An 18,764-nucleotide genomic window follows, 5' to 3' on the forward strand; every position below is an offset into this window, starting at 1 on the left:
ATAACAAGTAAGGAGCTTAATCGACATAAATTTACGTCTCACACGATGTTTTCCAAGTGAAATTTAAAGAACAATGTAAATTACGTCTCACCATTAGCTACGATCCACTTTAGCCCATTACATATCGTCATTAGCCTCAGTTTTAAAACACGTCTAGCTAACGACAAGACGTAATAAACCAAAACAGACAATATCTGCCAGCAATGAGTTTGGATGGTTATAAATAGTATTAGAGCGGGTTAAGAAGGAGAAATAGGAATAGAATTGGGATTGAAAATATGATTTTCATTAATGTTTACCACGATTTAAATGAGGAAAATTATATAACTAACAAGTAAATAAGATAAAATATATTATTAAATAAAATATACTAATATATAAGATATGCTCCCTAACTAATTATTAAAATATATCTCCAAAATATCATATCTTAATAGAGCCAAACATCGGGTATAAGCCAACAACTACGCTAGACCCCAAAAGGAGGTGAATTGTGAGATCTTACATCACACAAGAAAACGAAACATTCCTTATAAAAGGTGTGAAAAACTGTTTCTAGTAGACAAGTTTTAAGACGGTAAAACTGACGATGATACATAACAGATCAAGGTGGACAATATCTATTAGTTACATTAAGAGTATTAACGGATACAATCTCCAAAATTTATAAATATAAATTAAACATGAAAATTTCAAAATTAATATTTTTTAAAACATGATATTCTAATTTATCATTATTTAAATAAATAATAATAAATAAAAAAAAAAAAAGTGGTAATTGGTTGAATTGTCTTTAACAAATTCGTAATAATAATTAAAAAAAAAAAAAAAAAAAAAAATTGATCCTCCAATCTGGCAGTCCTTTTTCACGCGTCTTCTCTGGTGCGTGGGTTACCACTATTTATAACCCTCTTCTCCTTCCTTCTCTAATTGGCAGATGCAAAAAGCTTAGCCCCTTCCCCATCTCTGCATCTGCAACGTTTCCTCTCTTCTTCCAATTCCCCAAAATGCCCTCCTTACAGGACGAGCTCTTCCCCTCCACCCCCGGAAAGTTCAAGATCGACAGAAACCACCCAATGAACCGCCACTTCCACCGCTGTTTCGCCTCCACCACCACCATGTTCTTCTGGGCTCTCTTCTTAATCGCTTTAACCGCCTCCTATTTGAGTTTCCAATCCTTCGTCGACTCCGGTAGCCGCTACTTCTCCGTCTCATGGGGCGGCATCCAATGGGAGAAACAACTCCGTCACTCCGCCCAAACCCACCGTCCTAATGGCCTCTCTGTTCTCGTCACCGGCGCTGCTGGCTTCGTCGGAACCCATGTTTCCCTCGCTTTGAAGAAACGCGGCGACGGCGTTGTCGGCCTTGATAATTTCAATTCCTATTATGACCCTTCCTTGAAAAAAGCCCGGAAATCGCTTCTCTCCGATCACGGAATCTTCGTCGTTCACGGCGATTTAAACGACGCTAGATTGCTTGAGAAGCTCTTCGACGTCGTCGTTTTTAGTCACGTGATGCATTTAGCGGCTCAAGCTGGAGTCCGTTACGCTATGGAGAATCCCAATTCGTATGTTCATAGCAACATCGCCGGTTTAGTTACGCTCCTTGAGGCATGTAAATCGGCTAACCCACAACCGGCTGTGGTTTGGGCTTCTTCCAGTTCGGTTTACGGTTTGAACGAGAAAGTCCCCTTTTCCGAATCGGACCGAACCGACCAACCCGCGAGTCTCTACGCAGCCACAAAAAAAGCCGGAGAGGAAATCACTCACACTTATAATCACATCTATGGTTTGTCGATAACCGGGTTGAGATTCTTCACGGTTTACGGTCCATGGGGCCGACCGGACATGGCGTATTTTTCATTCACGAGGAATATTCTTCAAGGAAAGCCGATTACGGTTTTTCGCGGGAAGAACCGGGTGGATTTAGCGAGGGATTTCACTTACATTGATGATATTGTGAAAGGGTGTTTGGGGTCGTTGGATACATCAGGGAAGAGCACCGGTTCAGGTGGGAAGAAAACCGGACCGGCGGCGTATAGGATATTCAACTTGGGGAATACATCGCCGGTGACGGTGCCGACGTTGGTGAGTATATTGGAGAGGCATTTGAAGGTGAAGGCGAAGAAAAATGTGGTGGAAATGCCTGGAAACGGCGACGTTCCGTTTACTCATGCGAATATTAGTTCGGCTCGGAAGGAACTCGGGTATAAACCGACCACGGATTTGCAGACCGGGTTGAAGAAGTTCGTCAGATGGTATTTATCGTATTATGGCTATAATCACGGAAAACCTGTAAATTAAAAATTTTAAAAAAGGGGAATTTTATTTTACTTTTTTTTTTTTTTTTTTAATTTAATATAATTAATTTTCTCTCTGTCTTCTAAGTATTTTAGGAATGAGATAACCCTAAAAGATAGATTTTTTTTTTTTGTTTTTTTAATTTCGTAAAAAAATTAAAAAAAAAATAAAAATTAAAGATGAGCTTTCTCTGTATTCTTCTTTTTCTGTGTTTTTTTTTTTTTTTTTTTTTCTTTTTGTGTAAAGGAAAAGAAAGATGTTGAAGTTTGGTAACGGCGATCATTTCTTGATTTCTCTTTTTTATTTTTATTTTTTAATTTAAATTTTGTTTTTGACGTGGAGTGTACGCGCCTTGAGGGCGCGTGGGAATAGGTGAGAGGTTTAAGTGGGCCTAGCCGACAATATTTATATTCATAAGAAGAGACAGCTAAGAGAAGAGGGACGAGAAAGGAATTTATTTATTTATTTTTATTTATTTATTTATTTATTTGCGACGACGGAGAACCGTAATATACGGTAAGAAGTGGGGCCCACCCACCACTGACTTTCGCAGAAATAAAGGCGTACGGTAGCCGTTGGATTCGGCTGCCGGGAAAAGAAAGTTAAAAATCATTCAGAGGTGGTGATTTTTCCAGCTGGCAAAAGTGGTCCCCACACGCCACGATAATTTGTTTCCTTTTGCCGACAAAGTTTTTCGGTTTTTTTTTTTTTTTTTTTTACAATTTTATTCTTTGCTTATATACCCTCACAGATTCTGAAATTTATTCCTACTCCAAATTTTAATTATTTTTTTATAATTAATATGAAATTAATTATCATATTATTTCAAATTAATTTTTTTTAGTTCAATAATTTAATATATTAATATAATAAGTATATTTTAATCGGTTGAACCATTCTCAAATTAATTTGCTATTATTTTAGAATGAATAAATAAATTTCTACGATTAATTTGAATTTGATTATTAAAATTTATTAAATATCACATAATAATAATTATCATGATATTGACTTCTACTAAGCTCGACGACTTTCGACAATATTTGTATGAAATTAGTTATCGAATCATAAATTTTAATTTTTTCCAACTATATTAGCTCAAACAAATCAATTTCTTCAACGAGACGCGTCAATTCTTAAAATAGAGTAATTAAATCCATTTGAAGCTCTATCTTATCCATTATCCATAAATATGGTGTCTTGTTGTTCGAACTCTTTTATTCTACATTGATTAGTCTTTATCTATTTGAAAATTGTAACGGGGCAGAGACAGTGACAGTGAATATAATCCCGTCTTTGGTCTCATTTATCTAACGGATAAAAAAATGTTCCCCATTACTTCCCCAATTTTACGTCTAAATGGGAAATTTCCTTTCGAGTCCAGCTCTACAAGTAAAATAGACATCTCTGGTTGAGATTGAATTCTTCGGGACTTGATGGAATTTTCAAGTTCTTCCTATTTAACGTGAAACTAATCAATCGAGCCGAACAAATGTGAATCCCTTTTTTACCCTCATCCAAACTTTATTCAAAATTTGTGTATGAAAAAGCTTGTATGAGAGCATATGTTCCAATTTAAAGTAGTAACCATCAAGATGGCTTTTCATAAAAGAGAAAATTATGTCAAAATTTTTCATCATTATCCTTTCATTTAATTTGAAATATTTTATTTAAAAAAATACAATTAATAAATAATAGCTTTTATTTAAAAAATATTTTAACCTTCCGTGTCCACTTTTAAGTAATTATTAATTAGTGAGAGGCTTATTAAATAATAACTTATAATTATAATTATTATTTTCAACTCAATTATTAGTGTTTTGCTTCCCACGCTTCAATATTTAATAATTATAATTATATATATATATATATATATATATATATATATATATAAAAGAAGTTTAAATTAAGCAAGAATTATTAATTTCCTTTTTAAATTCCACAAATTTAGAACCACCGACAGTTGTTTAATGACCATTTTCAGCAGCAAACACGTGGAGCATTTTCATTGGTTAAATAAAGTTGAAAAATTAGAGAGAGATTTTTGTGACGAAAATGGACAAAGCATGATCCGTATTTTTTTAATATATATATATATTTTTTTTTTCATTTTCGTTTTTTCTTGAAATTAATGTAACGCTTATTGAATTGTTAAATAAAATTCAATTAGTTAATTATATATATATATATATATATATATATATATATATAGTACACGATATGTGTACTCCTTGCACGATGCAGACCTCAGTCATTGGCCAATAAATCAAGGATCAATTGACTTCAGTACTTCTTCTCAGTTTCTACTCGAGTACCCTCCTCGTTAGTCGTCACTCAGTACAACATAATACAGTCTTCGTATAGTACAGTTGACGACTCCACATCCACATCCTCCATACAATACATTCTTCAATCTTTAGTTGGCAACTTGTCCTCGCATAGTGGCTCTCTTCAGTTGGTGCCTTCCTTCCACGGTTATCCTCCTCGCACTAGGGGTGTACATCCTCGACTAGTGCATCAAAGCCTGTATCTCAGTTCTTCTTCCTTCAACAGTTATCCTTCTCGCAATGCACTCTAAAGGTTGAGTTGAGTCGTATTTATTATTTAATAAGGATTGTTTGAGTTGAAAAAAGTATACAACCCGAACAACTAGGCTAGGTCAAAAAAATGTTCTAACCCGACCTAGTCCAACCTACTAACACCTCTGTAGATTATGACTTTCTAAATATATGTTATACCTTATTTAATTAAAATTAATGTTACCTTATGATTTAATAGTGTGTATATATAATTAAATATTAAACTTTTATTTAAATCTAATACATTTAACCATTTTTAGAATAAAACTATTTAATAGGAGTTATTAATATATATATATATATATATATATATATATATATATATATATATATATATATATATATATATAATATAATTATAATACGACAAAGTTGTCACGGGCACGACGTGATGGGCCGGTTTCCTTAGAATGAAAAACGTGTGTGGGCCCCACCTCTATCTTTTGTTATTTTGAAACGTGGCATTTATCGGTCGATTTTATTGTCGTTATATATTATATAATTCCAATAAATATTTTTTTATTTAACCAATGAGTGGAGGACGTGTGGGGATGGAAAAAAACTTTATTTAATTTTTTTAATAAGAGAAAAAAAAGGGAAAATAATATTTATGGAATAAAATTTGAAATTTATGCTTTAAAAAAGAATCTAAAATCTAAACTTAATATTTTAAAATCAACCATAGTCAAAATTATGTTTGTTATTAATTAATATAATACGAAACATAATTTGATAGTTCATACTTAAATAATAGAACGGATAAAAAATATTGGGTGCAGGTTAAATAATTTAGAGTACTCGTTGTACAAAAAAAAGTTTGAATAAAACATTTTAAAATATTAGTCCTTATCGAAAAAGTCTCATTGCCTTTTTAGTTCGTATTTTTTCTTTTTCAAATATTATTATGTTATATTGTAGATATATATATATATATAATTAAAGTTTACGACAAGAACTTAAGAGAGTTTTAATTCAATAACTCGAACAACCTGACTACCCAACCCAAACCGTAAAGGTTAGGTTGAACTAGTTTTTTACCTCATCAATTTGGGTGGGATTGAATTTTTGGAGTCGGAAAAATTCAGTTTGGATCGACTAATTTTGAGTTGGTCCAAAAAATTCTCCCAATCCAACTTGTATACACCCGAGCTTCTATAATTGTTATGAAGATGAAGATCACTTGATGTGATGTATTATAACTTATGAATGTTTGATATTTGAGTTTTATGAAATCTTAGTTATTAATATGACGTGTATTGTAGATAAATAGAAGGTTTAAAAATAAGTAAGAAAAATTGAACTACTCGACTACCAAACCCCAACCCAACCTGAAAATAGAGGGTCGGGTTGTGAGTATTCAGTTCATGCAGGTAGCCAACCCAACTCATGTACACCACTACAAGAACGTCGCCAGACGACCGATATAAAAAAATTGAAAAGACAAAGCATAAAGGTTCGAGACAACAAATCCTATCTTATAAAATAGGATTATCCTTCTAGTTTAGGTATAGTTGAGATTAGAATAAGCCAAAGTCCCTTATAAAATGACCCTTGGCAATAGGTGAACTCTCTCTTTGCTTGAAATTGTAACAATGTCTTCTATTGGAGATCTATTCATCTAGTTTATAAAAGTACTAAGAACAATATATATTGGTATTCTAAAGCATTGTAGTAGGTAAAATCATCCATCTTTATGCTACATACTCAAACTCAAACGTGTACCTCGAAGAACTTTAAATAGGGTTAGGCTCACGAAGCCGAACACGCCCTAAAATCAATTCAAACTCAAACGTCCCTACCAATCCAAGTATAACCTCTTTGGTAACGGTTTAAGCTCACCGCTAGCATATATTATCCTCTTTGGACTTTTCCTTCTAGGCATCCCCTCAAGGTTTTAAAACGTGTCTGCTAGGGAGAGGTTTCCACGTCCTGGTAAAGAATGCTCAGTTTCCCTCTCCAAACAATGTAGGATCTTACATCCTCTCTCTTCCCTTTGCTCATTGTGTGCACGCTTAATGAGCAATGTGCAATCATGTCCACGTCATGTGCATTCCACTCGAAATATTAGCAAATGTCATGTTCACCTTTGGCATTATCATACTTTAGAGAATATAAAGTCTCCCAAGGAAACATTCCTTTCCGCCAAGAAGAGGTTCCTCCACATGGAACCCAATTCCAAATTGCTTCTTAATCAACAGAAAGAAATAAGGAAAGGATCATAGAAATATAATGAAGGCACGTAGGAATCAAGAAAAGATCTCACAATCTCGACTTTTGGTACATATAGAATAAAATTACTACTCACACTTGAAACGTGTAACAATTCTTCTACTTGTACCAATGTGCCATTTTCCCTAATCCTTACCCACCAGACAACATCTAACTCGAGCATTGAGTAGGCTATATAGAAACCATAATTTAGACATGTTGGCCTTAGAGCATGATGATGTATTCTTGCAATTCAACAAAAAAATCTGCTTAAAATGATCAAAGAAAATAGAAAATCGAAAATCAAATATTAGAAATCAAATGTGTTGCCAAATAAACAGTAACCTCAATTCTTGGGCTGTGAATTGGCATGTTAATTCTCTGAAATTTTGACTGTGGGCCCATCATCGATATCCCTTCTTCTCCTTGATATTACCTCAGACGCCCAAGATCGTCCCAGCTCGGTCTGAAACTTCCCTACGTGCTTAATGGAATAAGTAGGGTTCTACAAGTGGAATAAGAAATGACCAACACAAGAAACCCAGGACTAATTTAAATTAATTTTGAAATGTACAGTTTACTACTTAAGAACAGAAAGATGGCTTACTTTGGTAACTAGTATGGGGTTTACATAAATGTCACTTGATTTGTCAAAAAGAAAAGAAAAAAAGAAACATATTTAGTATGTCGACCGATAATGGGGTTGGCCCCATTGGGGTCTAAATCGTATGGTTTAGATCACAATAGCTGAATAGACAGACAGGAAAGGCTGGACAAGAACAAGTATTCGTGTTCGTTATACCTCTTTTATGAGATACTACTTTTACACAAAACAGCATTGATCATTTAATTTGTCAAAAGAAATAAATTAGCAAAGAAGTGACTTAGTGTGTGTTTGGCATGTCCTTTAAATTGCTTATTGGGATAAGAAGTGCTTTTGACCAACCAAAAGTATCCAAATTTTCGATACTTAAAAGTGGGTCAGAAGCTTCCAAAAATAGATAAAAAAGCAGCTAGAGCACTTTTAGAGTAAGGATTACACAAATTTTCAAGTGCTTATAAAATAAATGTTTCACTTCAAAACACTTTTTTTTAAAAAAACATGCCAAACATACACCAAATAAAAGACCAAAGAAGAGAAATAAATGTACCCGCAGTTGACTGAAAAAACTCATCCAAATCCTTTCCTTGTTCTGCACACAGACAAATAACTTGGATTACCATCATCAATTGTAGTACTTGGCGTAGTAAAAGATTTTAATAAGACGAGTTATTTAAGACAAGAATGAACTAATGACCCTACTGAAAGTTTCAGGGGAAATATTAATTCCAAGAATTAAGTCAGTCCAGTTGGAAGGTACAAAAAAAAGTTAAAACCAGAGGGTCATCTGAAAGATGCTGTGAAACCAAGATTAGAAGGTTTAGATGCATCAGCCACCTGTCTGTGATATTAGCATGTGACATTCTTCAGAACATAAATGAAAGAAACAAAAATATTGTGAAGACTGAAATATTTGTGATACTCATTTACTGATTATGGTGGGTAAGAAATTTATTGGCCGGTGAAGGTACAAGTTTTTTTTTTTTTTTTTCTTTTTCTTAGAAACAATTTTATTGATGTTTGAAATTTACAAAAAGGATGTGTTTTCCATGATATTTTAAAAAAACCTTTCCAATTTACAATGAGGGAGGTATGACTATAGGAAGCAAAAATATTAAACAATTTAACCCAGATATAGCGTGGTAAACAATATTGTCGAAGAGCATAGTATAAGCTTGTGCCTTCTGTGTGAATACTCTTTAATTTCTCTCTTTTCACGTATCCAAAAGAAAGTCATAATGAGATTTTTCCATAGCAAGACTTTTGCATTCTTGAAGGGGTGGTATGTCAAGGCCATGTCCAATAAATCTATTACCTTCCTGAGAAAAGTGAGATGTCATCCGTAGCTATTGAAGATCCTTTTCAGAAATTTTAAGCGCATGTGCATTGCATAAATGAATGGTTTTGTGATTTCTTATCTTTCTTGCATGGTGGGCAGCAACTTTGGAACTAGAGTCATATAGGCATTCTTTTTTTTCTTTTTTTTTTTTTTTTTGTAGATTTTCAATCGTGCTAATGGTTTTATGCGTTATTTCAAAACAAGAACTTCGTCCTTTTAAGGTAATTTCCTTTCCATACTGTCTTTGCTAGCGTGAAGTTTATTGCATCTACTTCTTTCCCTATGTTCATCATCAAAGATTTTGTAGAGAAGACCCCGTCATGGCTAGAAAGCAATGTCAATGAATCTACTTCTTTAGACAATGCAACTGAGGCGAGGTCAAGTCTTAATTCATCTCATTTCGTAGTTTCGTTATCCTTTAGGTTCCTACCAAGCCTTAGGTCCTAGAATTTGTTGACATCATTGCATATTTATTGGATCGTGACCATTTTGCTATGAGAGAGTCTATACAGAAGTGGATACCGCAAGACTAGCATGATGTTTCCAATCGAGGGATCGGTCCAAAAGATGTGCTTCCTCCATCACCCACCCTATGGCAAATTCGGCTAGTGATGGGGTTTTGGTGTTTTTCCATGGCCCCTTTTTAGAAGAAGAAGGGGATCAATTTGTATATGATGTAGGAGTATATTTGACATTTATAAGTTTTCTTCACAATGCGCTTTCTTCGTGATTATATCTCCATATCCATTTGGCGAGAAGATCTTTATTCTTCTCCTTTATCGAAAATAGACCAAGTCCTACCTTTTCTGCTAGGAGGTTTATGGTATTCCATCGGATAAGGTGTGGACCATCTTTCCACAAATAGTTTTTGATCTTTCTATATTCGTAGCCACTTTTTTGTGGAATTTCAAATAGAGACATATAATAAGTGGAGAGGTTGGACAACGTGGCTTGTATTAGGGAGAGCCTTCTCCCTTTAGAAGTGTAGCATGATGACCATGTGGATAATCTTATTTCTATATTTTAAATAATGGTTTTCCAGAATGAGAAGGATTGTGGTCCCTTTTAAGGGTAATTCTAGATACATATTCGTTCATTAACCCATTTTACAGCCGTATCTCCTGCAAGGTCATTGATAATTTTTGTGCTGACATATAGCCCATAATCTTTATTTTTTTGGAGATATTTTGTCCGGAGAAACTTTTAAGGTTTTTACTGTCTCAATCATGTTTTTTTGGAGGAGACATCTGACAAATCAGAGAAGGAGAAACTTTTAAGGTTTTTACTGTCTCAATCATATTTTTTTTGGAGGAGACATCTGACAAATCAGAGAAGAAGATTGCATTGTCTGCAGATTGAAGGTGGTTGATGCTTAAGTCTTCGCTTCCAACTTAAAAGCCCTTTATTTACCCTTTGTATTCGGCCTTTCTATACTTCAAAGTACAAAACAAAACGTCCAATTGATCTTACTAAGATTCTTGTTAGTTTCACAAATGTAGGAAAGAAAATCTGCTTTTCTCCTTTTTTCATGTTATTCTTGATGGATGCAGTTTATGAGCCAGCTATAAATATGAAGGGAAAAGAGCACAAAATCATCCTCTTAATTTACCCAACTTTCAGTGGTTAAGCAAGTTTCTTAAATGAATTATGTTTCAATTATGTATCACTAAGTTTCCACGATACATACTTGCAAGCATTTAAACTAATCATGGCCCTCGCCAATAGGATTTAAAGACTTCAACAAACCGCTGTTACTTTGCATACAAATGTCATAACAAATTTTGTAGTTTCCTCTCATATTTAACCTTTCAAATTTGACATATACTATCCATTAAAGAAAGCAGCTGCTTTTGAGAAATATGTCAAACAAGAAAAAATGTGTTAATAGATGTCAGGAAAAGAAGACTAACCACTTTCATATTCCAAAGCTTGAAGAATCATCTCCACCTGTAGAAAACCATGAAAAAGTAAATAAAGGTTAACCGTGATGAGCATCAAACAAGAACTTCTTTGCTATCAAGCATAATTATCAAATACGCCTACCATGTGTACTTCCTCGTCACACTGTTAAATACATTTCAACGATCCTCACGTGGGAAAATAAAAATATCTTATCGTACCCTATTTCTCTCGCAAAATTTTTCATGAACCAACAACTGCCACAGCTGCCAGCTACATTTTTTTATCCATTATAGGCTATGAGCTAACTTCACAGTCTACTGCCAATAATAATCAGCTAAGGTAGATGAGAATTTATTTATCTTAGCATTTCCATTTTTAGAATTTATATATTGATAAATAATTTTGATTATAAATGATATAATTATTGTGTCGAACGCATATAGCATATGTGCAAGATGCTTGTTTGAAAGAACAACAGAAAAAAAAAACATCATTGGTGTCAAGAAGAGAAAAAACATAGCAAGTATTAAGCATCGAGCTTAGTTTCGTAACTTTCTAAGCTTACGTAGCTGACCTTATCAAGATCCTTCACAATTTTAGCTTCTGGTGAACTGTTATTTTCATACTCCATCCACAATTCACCTATTTCCTTGGCTGCAATTTTCACACATATTTTTATAAGAAAAAAGGTGTTGACAGACAAACCATGATGCATGCAGGAAAAATGTATCCTGACCCCTAGAATCTCAAAATAAATGACTGAATGGCATACCTCTTGAACCACCAAGCACTTTGCACATGTGGTCTAATGCTTCTTGTTCTCGTCTACTCTTTTCCAACTTTGAAACCCCATCAAATGGGGTAATGTCACCAACAATTGCTGTTCAAATGATATGCAAGTCATTGAAATTTTTTATTTAATAGCAGCACTCCCAACAATTCAAGATGAATATGGTTGGATGCCTACATAGATTGACTTCTAATCCTTTTCAAGGCTATATATTTATCTCGCCTTTCAATGTTACACTTTTGGAGAAATTATCAAACTAGAAGAAATAAAATTGGAGTTCAAAGAAAAATTAATCCCAAGAACATGAAGTTTGTTTCAGACAAATATCTAGGCAATATCGATATCGTTCTAATCCAACATTAGACAAAAGATGTTATCGCTGTCTCTTGTAAGGCTAATTAAGTCCAAATGACATTGAAACATAAAACAATAAAGGAAGGACAAGAAATTATAACTCACCTTCTGCAATGTCATGTACAATTGCCATTTTTATACACCTGAAGATATACATAAATATAGCATCAAAACACCTTCCACACAACAGTACAAGGGGCCGAAAACAACGACAATGATGAAGAGTGAAACATAATCATAAGAGCTGATCATAAAATGTTAGGAATAACAAACTTGTCTCTATCGATGCCCGGAATATCCGAACTAATGAACGCCATTACTCCCATTCGGTACATATGATCTGCTATGGATTCCGGATCCTTGACTCTTCTACGAACCCAGCCAGTTCTTTTCGTAGTCTAGTTCAGATTGAAATAAAATGGCATGATCAAACAACACTTGAAAACTGGAAAATAAATAACATAAACCAGATTTCCGTTTAGTTTATTGACAATCAAGCTATAAATGAATAGGAGAAATACAGACCCCAACCTTTAAACAGGAAAATGGGAATGAACATCATCCATTACTCGAGAAATACAGAAAAATCGACAATACTCGCCCTAGATATTTCATCCATTACTCGAGAAATACAGAAAAATCGACAATACTCGCCCTAGATATTCATCCAAACACAGAGCAAAGAAACCATAGATAAATTGGTTAATGCTTTAAATCCATCAAACAACTTGAAACTCTGGTTCCATTTTTGTATCCCTTTCCCTCACATTTCTAGCGAGGAAACCACCCATCAAACAACTTGAAACTAGAAAATGCATTGTTTGAATGGCAGCATTTAAGGTTACCTTGAGGCGCTGACAGAGGGTGAGAAAATCAATAGCCGAAGAAGCTGAAGCTGCTATGTCGGAGGAAGGAGGAGGGTTAAGAGCAGCGCCGCCGTCGACGGGCGTCGAGGAGGAAGGAGCTTCTTCAGTTGCCATAAACGAAGGAGAGCACAAGAGAGTTAAGCTCTCGAGTTTAAAAGAAATTTAAAATAGTTAATTTGGTTGGTTGGTTTGTCCCGAGTGCAACAAGGAGTGAGATCATACATTTTCAACCGTGCGACGTCATGATTTTGACACACTCATTACAAGCTTTAACGGAAATCCAAGTCCCATATACATTTTCCATCCGTCTTTGTGGATTTGTTGAACCTTATGTGAAGTTTGTCTTCACCAACAGAACACAGCTCGTGTAGAATCCAAGCTGGTTCGGCTACATACGTGCGCCCGTGCATACACGTTCAATCGTTTGCGACTCTGTTTGACTTGACTCTATATTAAGTCAAGTCATCCGACTTGACCTTGTCTCTACTAGGCCCATGATCTCTCTTGTGCCCGCGAGTCTCAATTATGTCATCTAGATTCCCAATCACATGACCTTCATGTATGATACCATCTCAAGTCCTAGGATATCATCGATCATCGTAGCTTACTCAGACATGTCCATCGAAAACGGTCCCATGTATTGTTCATCTCATCGGGATCTCCCGAATATCCATCTATCCGAGTTCTATCGAGGTATTGGACCATCTCATGTCCGTGTCATATCATTTATGGGACTCTACCAAATAGCGAGTGCATAACCAACCTTCGACAAATGGGGTGGGGCATAATGTCGACACTGTCTTTAAAAAATTCATTTCAAAGGAAGTCGTCCGAGACACTCGTCTTGAACGCTCGCTCTCATTGTGCCATAGAGTAGCTCGGTGGTAACGGGTGCATTTCCCATCCTTGTAGAGTAGACAGTAAATTGGGCCTAACTCAGCCCAATATACTATTAAAGAACACGGCCCAGAAAAAGTAAAATTGGGCCTAACTCAGCCCAATATTATGAAGAACACTGAAAGGCCCAAAGTCCAAAAAGAATCTATAAAGAGGCTTCTGGAATGAAAATGTCTTCGTTTCTTGCAACAAATTTATAAACGCAGAGTCTCGTCTTCTCTCCCTAAAACCCAGAATCTGAGAACCAAATCGTTCCAAAATCTTAGAATTTTGTTGATTCGTGGGTGAAAATGGTTCGGATAGAAATGGAGGAATCCGAGGACGAAGTTCCCAGTCCTCCGAAGGCCTCTGCATCAACCCAAAAAACGATGGATTCAAGCGGTGTTCCGTCAACATCTAGTGCGAGCAAAGAACCTTCCGATGGCTACGAGACTGCCAGCGATGGGGAGCTTGGTGATAGTGGTGATGAGAATCAACAGCATCCTGAACAACATCCAGAACACGAGGAACAAATTGCCGCGCTCAGTGAAGATGAGATTAAAGAGGTCTTTCCCTCCTTTGAGCTCTGTTTAGTGCTGTTTGTTTTTTTTTTTTTTTTTTGCTTGGCGATTGGTTTCTTTTGCTTTCTGCGATCAGCATTATCGGCGACAACATTAATGATTCAATTTCTCCGGTATCCATTTTAACTTTAAAGTAGTTCATGTGTTGTTTTTCCCCTTCTCCAATTTCAATTTTGTTTGAAGTTGCCTACAGCTCTTAACCTGGACCGTAATGATGTTCGACGATTGGATCATTTACTCTGCTGACGATTTTGGTTCCACATTGAAATGTTTGAATGAGTATTGATGAATGTATGCAAATGAATTGTCTTCATATCGCTTTGATCTTGATATCACGGACAGTTGATTTGTGTTTTCGTGTGCGAGAAGAAAAACCCGTTCTCAAAGAATTTCGGATTGTAGGGAATTTTAAGTTGTGGATATTTTGATGGAGCCAAGGGAACTGTTGGACAGCTTGTGATTTGTTTAGGATCTTGATTTTCATTGTTGGTTGGGATGACATGACCTACCGACATGATTCTTATACAGCTCTCGTTGATTATTTTCCTCTAATTATGAGAAACAGGTCTCTTTTATCTAGAAATAAGTAATTGGTAAATGGATATCTAAGCTATTAAAATTTTGTTACTGACATGATATGTTCGTCCTTCATGCAAGCTTAAAATTTTCTTGGTTCATTTTTTCTTGAGTCGTGTGGATCTGAATCCTTCTATTACATATCTGGCAGAAAGCCTTGGCTGAAGCAAATAATGCAAAGTTGGCGGGCAATAAACTGTTTGGAGAAGGGAAATATGAGGAAGCAATAATGGAGTATGATCGTGCTTTGAACATTGCTCCGGACATGCCCTCTGCAGTGGAGTTACGGTCCATATGCCATGCAAACCGTGGCGTGTGTTTTCTGAAACTAGTATGTTTTCTCGATCTGAAATGAAAAAGACTGCCTTGTGTTATCTTGTTTATATATTTTTCTCCATTTTTTTTTATGCATTACAGCCATATTCATATTTTTTATGTCTTCACGAATGTCACTAGAGGGTTACACGTCCAATTTTAATGATCTATGCGATCTTACGTTAGCATGCTTAATTTCTACACGGATGCTGTTGTTAGTCCCAATTTCAGTTTTTGTTAATCTTGAGGCTATTATGAGTGGCTTCAATAATCACCAACCCAGAAAGATGGTGATTTATTGAAATTTCCATTCATAAATATAGGAACATGTGCAATTTTGTGAAGACCTTGAATAATTTGGGGGATGTGCTGTTGCTTTCTCTCCTCCTCCCTCTTTTAAATTGGAAACAGAAGCTTTTGAATGACCTGAAAGTACAAATTTGAAATCACCTCTCCATGTGAAAGATTCATTTTTTCTGATATCATGTGGTCATTCTTTCAAACTCGTTGTGTAGGATCTCTGGACTTTGCCGATTAATGCCTAGTCTTCGGGCTAGAAAGGAGTTGAAAACTCTTAATCGGGATAGATATAAGCTACTATTATTTCTAGGATACTGTTAGCTGCTTCTTCTTGGGGGATGATGGACAAATATTTTATAATTACTCTGTGATTTTTTGACTTGGGGAGGTCTTTTGGAATACTTTTGCCCAATTTCAAGTAGAAGCCTCGTCTACGCTCGGCATTAATGATTTCAATATCTAAGTTGAACCCATTAAAAATAAATACATAAATAAACTGAAGTCGGGAGGGCTATCGCATGAAAATTATGATCCTTCAAAAAGCCAAGGCTTTGAGGATTAATTTGTTCTGTTCACATGCCTCAAATTTCTCCTTTGTCACTAAACATTAATTTTATGCATGTATATTTTAACTTCTTAGTTAATGCATCTGAATTTTGGCTGTCTTGTGAACTTAATTTGTTCGCTAAACATTATTTTGGTCTGATTGCTTCCATTTTTCAATTAAGATGGATTGAATCTAGACCTTTCTTGTGAGGTTTTGCTTTAATTCCACATGCATTTTTTCTTCTCATCAGCAGGATAATGTATGTTTGTATCACGTAGTGATTATCTTGAACATAATTTGTTTTAAGGAAAAATATGATGAGACGATCAAAGCATGCTCAAAGGCAATTGAAATCAATCCTGCATATGTCAAAGCTTTGTCTAGAAGAGGAGAGGCTCACGAGAAGCTTGAACACTTTGAGGAGGCCATTCATGGTAAACTTTGCTTTGCTTATGTTACCTTAAAATGGTCAATCTTGCCTGCAGTTGTTTTGTTTAGAGCTTTCCATTTTGTTCTGGAACTGTTGTATTAATCTTCCTTCCAACATATATCTTATCTATTTACAGATATGAAAAAGATATTGGAATTGGACTCGTCAAATGACCAAGCTAAGAAGGCCATCCGTCGCCTTGAACCATTAGCCGAACAAAAACGAGAAAAGATGAAAGAAGAGATGATTGGTACGCAGCATTATACTGTTTTAAAAGTCTTTTCAGTATCGTATTTCATTATTCTTTGTTTTAGAATCTGCTTCCCTACCGTTCAAAGATTAGTCACATGCATGCGAAGTAGTCGTTATTTCTCGATGGATGTTGCTACGCGCTAACAAAGAACCATGGCAGAGCCAATCGAGTTTTTTCATTCTAACTTTTTTACATATATAATCTTTATGTTAAACAAACTTTAAACTCGTAATTACTGCATTTTGTGCATCTAGACGAGTGAATACACATTGGATGTCGTTCGAACAATTACTTCGTCTTCCAAGTCGATATTTTTTGACCCTATTCGTGAATTTGCAATGCTTCTGTTTGAGCAGGAAAGTTAAAAGACATGGGCAATTCTTTGTTGGGTCGTTTTGGCATGAGCGTGGACAACTTCAAGGCTGTCAAAGACCCAAATACTGGTTCCTATTCGATTTCATTCCAACAATAGCTTGGCTTTACCCGATTTGTATTTACGACGACGATGGTAAGAGAATAGTATACGGAAAAAGAATAAAAATCGATACCCGTTTGTACCGGGCGTTGTTCATTCCAGGATTTAATGAATATAATTGATGGTAGTGTTAAAATTTGGGGGTATAGTTTACTTGATCTTTCAGATGGCAAATTGCTGCTGTGTTTCCCCTGCATGCTGCTTTATTTGTTGGTTGTACCTTATGATTGTAGACTTTGCTGATTTGTTTAGTTCAAGGGTGATTTGTGAGTTTCAGTGAAGTGCATTAACTAAGTTTAATTAGTGCAAATCTTGACTTAATTGACATTAATGAATTCTTAGAGATTTTACCTCTCTATTTGTTTAAAATATAAGATGAATTAGCAGAAATGGAATAAAATTTTTAAAATTACAGCACTTGTAAGTTTAAGAGATTAATTTCTATGTACACATTCCATCAAAGTGTTGGGTAAAAATTGATTCATCTTGTTAAATTGGGACAAAATTGACTTTCTTCCCAATAACATTTTTTTTAATATAGACAGAAAATACATTTAAGCGGCCGAGGGAATGGGGCAAGGACGAGGATAGAGAATACAATACTGTTTCAGCTCGTTTATGCGGGAATTGGGCTAGGACGGTGATAGATTGTCTCGGTTTGTTTATGCGGGAATTGGGCAAGGATGGAGATAGAGAATATAATACTGTCCCGGCTTGTTTATGCGGGAATTGGGCAAGAACAGGGATAGGGAATATAATACTGTCCCGAAAAATGTTTTCCAATCCCTCCTTAATTTCCCGTCTTCCCTTTCGGACATCTCTATAAATAAAATGGACATCTCTACTTTTCTAAACCTAAACCGATTAAATTCATCACAAAATATTTCATTTCACAACGGTAAAAGCTAACTAATATGATTATTTTTTAAAACAACGACCTAAAAAGGAATATCATCTACAATGATAGACTTTTTTTTACCTAATCATGACAAATACCCTAATCTAAACTAAAAAATAAAAATAAAAATCAACAATTCATTGCTACAGAATTGTCCTCAAAATTATGACTCAAATTTTAACGTGTCAATTTTTTTTATATATTAAACCCAAAATGCACATTAACACAAACTCAATTTCTAACCTCGAACATTGTTAAAATATTTAGGTCATAAAAAGTCAACGGATAACTCGACTATTATTATTATTATTATTTTTTATTGCTATATAACCTATATTACCTTAATAGGAAAGTATTAGGATATAGATGGAAACAATGAACGGAGACGAATCTTTTTTTTATTTAAAAGGTAAGGGTACTAATGTAATTTTAGAAAGTTTAAGGAGTATTTTTGAACCAAACATTATTTTATTTTTATTTTTATAAAAGATCTAATTTGAACGAAAGTAAGTTAGGATTATTATTATTATATTATTATTATTTATATATAATTTGAAGGTTTTTTTTTTAATTT

General features: G+C 34.9%; 3 protein-coding genes across 8 annotated transcripts; 2 read left to right on the forward strand and 1 right to left on the reverse strand.

Moving 5' to 3' along the window:
* The first annotated feature begins 916 nt into the window (after positions 1 to 916).
* Positions 917 to 2,376, forward strand: GAE1 (UDP-D-glucuronate 4-epimerase 1). The gene has a single exon (XM_023665419.2). The coding sequence runs from the start codon at positions 1,008 to 1,010 to the stop codon at positions 2,301 to 2,303; it is 1,296 nt and encodes a 431-aa protein (XP_023521187.2). The 5' UTR covers positions 917 to 1,007; the 3' UTR covers positions 2,304 to 2,376.
* Positions 2,377 to 7,093: 4,717 nt separating this feature from the next.
* On the reverse strand, positions 7,094 to 13,092 carry LOC111806190 (uncharacterized). Of its 6 annotated transcripts, none has more exons than XM_023691571.2 (8): positions 12,919 to 13,092; positions 12,347 to 12,471; positions 12,179 to 12,216; positions 11,702 to 11,809; positions 11,504 to 11,583; positions 10,938 to 10,974; positions 8,239 to 8,280; positions 7,094 to 7,553 (listed from the first exon to the last, which is right to left on the reverse strand). In XM_023691571.2, the coding sequence occupies exons 1-8, from the start codon at positions 13,051 to 13,053 to the stop codon at positions 7,525 to 7,527; spliced, it is 594 nt and encodes a 197-aa protein (XP_023547339.2). In that variant the 5' UTR covers positions 13,054 to 13,092; the 3' UTR covers positions 7,094 to 7,524. The 6 variants fall into 6 exon arrangements, with proteins under 6 accessions (XP_023547339.2, XP_023547338.2, XP_086984856.1 ...); XM_023691570.2 differs by having other exon boundaries at positions 7,094 to 7,564; positions 12,919 to 13,091; XM_087128733.1 differs by having other exon boundaries at positions 7,377 to 7,553; positions 11,473 to 11,583.
* Positions 13,093 to 14,020: 928 nt separating this feature from the next.
* Positions 14,021 to 17,568, forward strand: TPR1 (Tetratricopeptide repeat (TPR)-like superfamily protein). Its single transcript, XM_023666375.2, has 5 exons — positions 14,021 to 14,381; positions 15,124 to 15,303; positions 16,442 to 16,568; positions 16,701 to 16,814; positions 17,174 to 17,568. The coding sequence occupies exons 1-5, from the start codon at positions 14,127 to 14,129 to the stop codon at positions 17,287 to 17,289; spliced, it is 792 nt and encodes a 263-aa protein (XP_023522143.1). The 5' UTR covers positions 14,021 to 14,126; the 3' UTR covers positions 17,290 to 17,568.
* The last annotated feature ends 1,196 nt before the right edge of the window (positions 17,569 to 18,764 follow it).

The sequence above is a fragment of the Cucurbita pepo genome, chromosome 11, assembly GCF_057944985.1.
Source record: "Cucurbita pepo subsp. pepo isolate OVF chromosome 11, ASM5794498v1, whole genome shotgun sequence".
Lineage (NCBI taxonomy): Eukaryota > Viridiplantae > Streptophyta > Magnoliopsida > Cucurbitales > Cucurbitaceae > Cucurbita > Cucurbita pepo.